General features: G+C 34.0%; 1 protein-coding gene across 1 annotated transcript; it reads right to left on the reverse strand.

Moving 5' to 3' along the window:
* Positions 1-238: 238 nt before the first annotated feature.
* LOC117565563 (alpha-1,6-mannosyl-glycoprotein 2-beta-N-acetylglucosaminyltransferase-like) lies at positions 239-2032 on the reverse strand. The gene is made up of 7 exons (XM_052002565.1): positions 1927-2032; positions 1832-1873; positions 1632-1777; positions 1334-1575; positions 1156-1271; positions 850-1010; positions 239-794 (listed from the first exon to the last, which is right to left on the reverse strand). Exons 1-7 carry the CDS (start codon positions 2030-2032, stop codon positions 558-560), a joined length of 1050 nt encoding a protein of 349 aa, XP_051858525.1. The 3' UTR covers positions 239-557.
* Positions 2033-8290: the final 6258 nt, after the last annotated feature.

Raw genomic sequence — 8290 nt, forward strand, 5'->3', positions numbered from 1 at the left:
GTGAAACTCGCTGCACAAGCATAGGTTAAAAAGTTCAACGCAATCTCCTGGCTGGGGATTCGCGGCATTCATTAGCATGCAAATTTGAAAGTTTATCAGGGCCAACGGTTGAGCTTCTATTAGGGTTTCAGCTGTAAAAACGCCAAGCGCAAAGCTGGGCAAAGTTTTCACACACAAATTATGCACAAAATAGAAAAAAAGGAGAGCCGCATATCTAAGCCGGTCAAATTTTACCTGCATAATTATAATGCGTTGTCAACTGCATGAAAGTCTGTTTATTTGGCAGGCAATATTCAGCGATTTGGCAACGTATTGTTGAGGCAAAGTTGATGATCACGTTTGTCGGCCCAACGTCCGTAGCTATGGAAATGTGTGCTCAAGTGATTTCTTTTAAGCAACAGCGGTTTCACAATTCTCAGAAATTTGGGATAGAGTTGATGGGCTTCTCGAGCTGATTTCAAAACAAGTTGCACCTTTGTAATGAGATTAACCGAAGTGCAATCGTCGCTGGAATGATGAAAACCACTGCGAATGCATTCAAATTAGTATTCAATATCTCAACTTAGTTTAGCAACTTGCCAATTGCCTATGTGAAAGACTCGCGTTCCTTTAATAGCCATAACAAGCAGTTGTCTTTTGAGGCACCAACTGGAGACGTGTTGCAGTGACCAATCCCAATTGTAATCGTTATAGTTGCAAAAAGATTTGGCACAACGATTTATGTTAGTCCACAGTGTGCGATTGATGGCGAAGCCCATGTTGTGCTTGCCCACATACCAAGGCTCGGCCTCAACCTAAAAGCAATAATTATAATAGACAGTCAACTAAAGAATATGGTTATTAACTCACCTTTTTGTGATATGTAAAGTACTGAAATGACTTTAGGTAATTACCGAGTGCCAGCACATTACAGTCTGGACACAAATTTCCTCTACTCTCTTGCATTAATAACAGCACATGCAGAAAGTCTTCAGCCACATAGTGATCTTCCTCCAGAAATAAAACGAGACCTAGAACAGCATAAAAATAAAAAAGTGTTGGAGAAAGGCAATTACAAGAAAACACAACCTGGCTTCTAGTATAAAAGTATGTAAATTCCTTAATTTTAAAACTAATAATAAATAAATATAATTCAATTCAAAACAATTACTTCACCTTTGTGATGCTTGGTAATTTCTAGTCCATTGAAAACCATATTAGCCTTCCACCACCAATGATGCTTCATCTGCGTAACATTGTGTAACACATTATTGCATTTACTCAAGGGATTTCTTAGATAGATGAATAACAATAAAATTTAGATTTGCATTAAGCAATTTATTTCTATGCTCACCCTTCTATCGAACTCTGTTGCGAACATTCGTTAGGATCATCGCCTGGGAATTCATTTGGATGCATTTGCACTGTGTGTGGATAGAATATTTGCATCACTTTGCAAAACTTGATTGATTGCACCAAATCGTTTATGGCATTATCATAATAATCGTGCGAGAAAATCACCAAGGCCTGCGATATATTTCGAGCCAGCGACAGACTGTAAATCAAATGCTTCAAGTACTCAACACGTTTGTGAACCTGCAATTATGATAACTATGTTAGAGGTATTAAAAAGTATTTTCTAAATAATTAACCTGTATTAGAATAATAACAGAATCATTTGCCAGTGGTCCATATGCCTCCTCATTGAGCACCAATTGTTGCTTATTAATACTAATTATGCGAATCTTTATTTCCTCTATGCTCAGAGTCGGAATATCTGCTTCATTAAAAAAACGTGCTACAAGAGCAAGCAAATTATTAGCTATAATTATTATTTTATTTACCAACTTACCTTCACTAAGCTGTTGTTGTTTGTTGGGCTCGACAACATTGGCTACAAATAAATCGTTTAAGATTTGTTCTATATTTTAATAAATGTTCACTCACAGTATTTCAAAAACTTGGAAAATTCCCAAAAGAAAATTACAAGGTATATGTATAATAATAGTCCACAAATCCAGACTATATAAAATTTGACTTGTTTGTTTTCCATAGCCCAACAACTGACTGAAAACATCTAACTTCTAATATAATTTAAATTATACCATAAAAATTACAATTGTGACGTATATAAACAGATTATTATTTTCACTTTTAAGTGCTTTAAATTGTATAAAAGAATCGAGTACCCTACAGTTAATAACTTTAAAATATACTCGCATATATTTACACAGTTCCTGCAGCCCCGCAACCGAATTTTGCTATCCCATTTATTTACCCAAAAAACAGCAATACCCCTCAGGTGGATATTTGCTAAGTCCTCGTCACACACATCCAAAGTAAACTCAAGAAACAGCAGACGATGTAGGAAATTACTTTGGTAACCTCAGGCAGCTGCTGGTGCTGTTGCAGCTGCTGCTGGTCAGCAAAGATGACCGAGAGACAGGTGAATGATGACTGGTATCAGCATGGCCAGCAGCTCCATCTCGATATGCTACTTCTATTTATCTTAGTCTCCCTCATATTTACAGAAAGAGCCACAAAGAACTATTGGCAAGTTGAAGGCAAAATAAATGTGGCCACCACAAACTGGAATCCAATAAAAGAGAGCGAAAAGACAGTTGAACTTCAGTCGCAGTCGTCGTCGCAGTCACAGGTTGTGACCACATTCAATTGTCTAACTGACAGGACATCCAATGGCTGTCAGGATTCTGCCCAGCAGGATTTCCTGCAACAAAATTAAACATTTTTAAAGCAGAAAACCATTTAGAGCACTCGAGCACTAACTATTGTTTCTTGATGTTTGAGGCGCCAATGGATTGCTGTAAACACTCGAGGCTATTACAGCAATAAATACCCTTTAGTTGTAGCAGCAAAAGGTATGCGGAATATCTTTTCTTAAGTTGTTTCCATTTTCATATACTTTTCCCTTTCACAGAGTATCTTCCTTCTCACCCGCCTTTATTTGATGTTTCACTCGTTTTCTGCGGCACTTCCTGCGATTTTTTTCTGCAGTGCTCAGACAATGGGAAGGCGTGGTCCCTTTGTATCTCAGCATTTAAGGGAATATTCATTTTTAATACCGAGTTGTCGAGCGTCGAACTCGGAAATGGTGTGAACGCATTGTAGTTGAATGAACAGGATGCAAGCGGCAGCAACATTGCGACATTTGTTCCCATAATTTGGCACAATTATGCAACTGTGAATGCCACCTGGAAGCATTCAAGTAATATAATAAGTATTTTTAAGCAATGAGTCTCCCTCTCGTTTGAGTTATATTCAAATTCCTCTGCGCGCTGTAGTCAGCACATTCATTTTATGAGCATGTCTCGACACAGCATTTAATTAGCTTGACTAATATGGTTAGACACTTTGCCCCACAACCGACACATGAAGGGTAACTAAATTGCATTTAATTAAGTATGCATAAAATGCAGAGAACGCAGAGCCAACAAATAAACTACCCTAGTGGATGCCACATTGTTGATTAGGAATTTTAATACATAAAAACTTTGTAAGACCAGCTACAAACGAGTGTGCTCGCTGTCAGATACGAATTATTCATTTTCAATAAAATCAAATCGAAAAGATACAAAATTAATATCCCGAAAAAATACTAAAATATACCATAGGTTATATTTGGTATATCGATGTACTCCTATTAATATTCAATAAAATCAAAACTGCATATTTCTTAATAGACACAAAATAAATATTCCAAAAAATACTAAAATATACCAAAGGTTATATTTGGTATATCAATATATCACTATCCATATTCGATCAAATCTAAACTGTATACTTCTCAAAAGATACTAAACTAATATTTAGACAAAAAATAATTTAATTAGTTCTATTTGGTATATCAATATACCATTGCATTAAAAATATACCATACATCATTATCAAAAAATAAAATAAAGAAAAACAGTTTTGACCCGACAGCAGCAGACATTTTTTGCAAAAATAAAAATTATTATATCTATCTCTTATAGTCTCAGAGATACACTTCCACAATATGGCAGCGGGTATAAAAACCTGCTTACAAACATATTTCATGAAAGTTATTGCGAACGAAATTAATATCGAGCGTGAATAGAAGAGAAACTCAAGCTCTGCTGGCCATATTTATTTTCTTTTCTGACCCATTCGTAAGCGCAGTCATAACCACAGCTGCCTTTTGATTGAAGAATGAGAAGAAGCCTGCCAACACGTACAACAACCGTCTGATGTTTCTCTCCGTTTCAGGTGCACTTAGCATCCAGTGCCTTCATTCAGATGTCAATTAGGCTGGATATTAGTTAGATTTCGATTCTGACGAATCTTCTACTCGTATGTGGGACACTTTTTGCTGTGTTTCGGTGAAAGCATGTTTGCTTTTTTTCCAACCTCTTGGCCTGAACGTGTCAACTAGTTAACTTTGCTGTCAATCGATGAACAACACAACAGAACTTGAGCAACTCAACATGTGTTTTTGTTGAATGCCTTGGGAAACAATTGAGTTGGTTTTAGGGAATAATACAGCAATGCATAGAAATACGAAAAATCTTAAGGGGCTTTTTTAGAGAATAAAAATAATTATATTGCAATACAAAACTTTGTCTGTGTTCTTTTTTTGATTCAGTAAAACAAATTATTCATGACAAACAAAGAAAGTATTTTTGCAAACAATTATTTAATTAAATAAAACAGAATATTTTCACTCATTAAATAGTTTAAAAGGTTTTTCGTAATTAACTTCGCCGAATGCTTTATTGTTTATCTCCGCATATTGATTATGGTCTCGACATATGAAGTTAATTTCGATGCTATTACTGTCACGTACTTGCAATAATGAAACCTCATTAAGAGCCACTTATCTGAGATTTTTGCTGGGGTAAATAAACCATTTGCACCACGTTCTTTCGCAGGCGAATTGCAGTTCGATTAATTCTGCTGAAAGGACGAAATTCAGACAATATTTTAAATCCGAGCAGCTTATAACGAAAGGCTCATAAGCATTAATTTGCATGCGAATATGATTGATGATGTCGGTGACAGTTTGTATTATTACCCTGCAACAACAAGGATCACAAGGGTATAATGTAAGTTTAAAAAAAATGTACAAACGTCACAAACAACAGATGCGGAAATTACGTGAAAGTTGCAAGAGTTTTCGAAGTAAGTAAATATGCGGATATTCCTTATGGAATATCTCATAACTTTTGCTAGAGTATTTTGAGTTCTTTAAATTATATTAAACTACAGAAATTAATTTAAACTACGAAACAATTAATGTCTGGCATTGTCAGGTTTTTAATTAAAATTTACGAGGAGATTGAGGCCACATGTTAAGCATATGAATACGTTGACAGATTAAATCCATCGCATAACAACATATAATTTAAAGGATATTTCCTCAAAACATTGGAATTGACTCGGTGTCTGTAACTATATTTTATATAATTATTTATCCACATCAGTAAAAGGAAAAATAGGCATAATTTTAGAGAGACAAACTTTGTCTTAACGACAGCCCATTTCTTCATGTGGCAGCAACAAAATGTGAATTTAATGAATGCATGTGAATAAAAAGTTTAAATTGCCGTCTAGAGTGACTTTAACAACTCGAACGATAACCTTATACATTATATATAATATATGATTGACATAAGCTACAACATACAATTTATTTTTAATACTCAAAATAACGAAGTTTGCAAGTAATCAAGTCTTGTCATCTTGGGGAGCAATAAAAAACATTTAACTATATTGCGAATATAGAAATATTAACATAATAAAAATTGAGCTTTTAAATTTTGGCAAATGATAAGATTGACTCTTCAGTCAGCTTTCAATCTCCAAATAAAATTGCTTAGCTCATGCACTCAACGGATTTTGAGTGAAAGATTGATGATGGTCAGCGATAAATGATAGCTTGAGCAACATTGTCTTCTGCCATGGTGATTTGTTGCTTTTTTATGGCTTCCCGTAAAATATACCAAAAAAATTTGCATAGATTTACATTTGCTGCAACAAATTATGTGATAAAGAACTTTGAAATTGTCATATTGAAAGCCATAAAATGCGGTAGCCATTTTCAATATTTACCAGCCACATTTTATGACTATTAAATTATGCTACGTTTTGTTCATAATTCCAATTTAAAAGTGATTTTCTGTAACTTTATGTTGCAACGCACAACATTTTCAAATGCGATAAATATTTATTTCTTGTCCAAATAAAACTAAAACTATATATGTATATATTGACTTTTACAAATAGGAGCGCAAATTTCAATCTGCAATTGCCATGCGAAATGCGAGGAAGAGGAAAATATGTTGGCTCAACCACAATTGATTTTAGATCCTGCACATAAAAACTGCACAATTGGAGCAAAGTGAAAGCAAACAAGTTGCAATCCGATAAATGAAAAATATTTGCAAAAATAAATAGAGTAAAGTGGAATGGTATAAAAAAAGAAGTGAAAGCTGATAAAAGCAAAGCAAACCCGACAAAATTGACTATAATGCGAAATAAAATGCTCAACGTGGGAAAGTGAAGTCAATAACATTTTTCGTTCTTACATTAGAAAATAGTGGACCAATTGTAAAAGTAGTAAATGATACAATTTTGTATACGTTGTAGTTACTTAAGCTGACAATTACTGTTATTAATTTTTTTAAGACATATGTTACCCTTATAATAATAATTAGTTGTTTTCATATTGAAAAGCATTTTTGCTTTTAATCGTTTTTGACCACATTTATCATCATAATGATCGAATTGCATATGGCTTAGAAACAAGTTAAATCGATAATTGGAAGAAATAGTCCTTTAAATCAGAATATATATAAAATTGAATTTAACTAACACTGAATTCTTTGCACTGCCAGCAGAAAGCGAAATTTCCCACTGTGTTTCAGCTGAAGAGGAAAGTGAGAAAGAGTGAGAATTCGAGGGCGAGAATGTTGGCTTATGCGTGAATTGTTGGCTTATGCAAATGTTTTATGATTCACTTGGCTAGATTAGCATAGCATTTTGTGCTCAAGTGCCGCGGGCATACGCTGCGTATGAGTTATTTATTGTTTGTTTAAGTAATTTGCCTCATTTTGGGCAACTGCATGCGAAACTTCATGTATTTAGACTACAAAAGTGGGAAATACGAACATCCTCTACAATTAAAAGAATATAAGAACACTTAAAAACAAAAATTTAACCAGATATAACAAAAAAGTTAGATAAGGATTTTTTATCCACGCTTACATCTTTAATTTCCCGTTGCAGATCCAATCTGCATGTAATCACAGAGTGCGAAGCAATACTTACGCTTGATTAGCCAAGTATTTAATTGAACCCTTTGTGATTGCAGAAAACACAAAAAGTGAAATGCATAAAAATAAAAGAAATACGAAAATGAGTAGAAGAAATTCGAATAAGAAGGCTGAACTAAATTCGTACAATTTCCTTGGCTAACAGTTGAAATTAATGAAATGCTTGATTAATTATTGTTCACTTGCAAGTGAGTGAGCAATATTTTAATTGCGAAATCCAATAATGAAATCTCACTACATTTCGGGTTTCAGTTTTCTGTTTGAGTTGTAATTAAACGAATGAATAATTCTTACAAAATATCTATACGAAATAATATAAATTCGAGCCCACAAATAAATGTACGAAATGCCTTAAATGCCTTAATCCAAAACACATAAAATTTCACACCATTATTTAGCTGGCAGATAAAAATACAATAAACATTTCACGAAGAGCCCCAACATAGTAATGCCAAATGGCAAACCAGTTTGCCTGCGAAATGACCTGCAATAATATTTAGGAAAAACTCCGAAAAATGCCAGCTATCTGACCCACTTGCAACACACACTAACACACATTCTCGTATTTGCTTCCCCCTCGGGTGTTGATAGCTAGAATTTATGTGACTCTAAACATGTTCATTTTTAGTGGTAAAAAGTTAACACCTGGCCACAGTGTGTGTTTGCTTTCGTGAAGTGGAAAATAAGTGTGCTTGAAATAGACAGAAATTTACAAATATATTTACAAATCAGATATACTACATATTGAAATTGTTTAACTCTTTTACAAAGCAATTGATAGATTTTTCATATTTATTTATGGAACCTGGGTGGAAGACACCAAAAGCCAGCACTCTCTTTTCTGTGAATTTAATTTAGTATTTAATCCTAATAAAAAACATAATAAATATTAAAATAAAGTTTTGCAAGCCAAAAACGTTTGAAAATCTCATGTGAGAAAAATCGACTTTAATTCTGTTTGTACTTTGCTTAGCGGTAAAAAAAACTCTCTCATGCAG

Source organism: Drosophila albomicans, chromosome 2L, assembly GCF_009650485.2.
Source record: "Drosophila albomicans strain 15112-1751.03 chromosome 2L, ASM965048v2, whole genome shotgun sequence".
NCBI classification, from domain to species: Eukaryota; Metazoa; Arthropoda; class Insecta; order Diptera; family Drosophilidae; genus Drosophila; species Drosophila albomicans.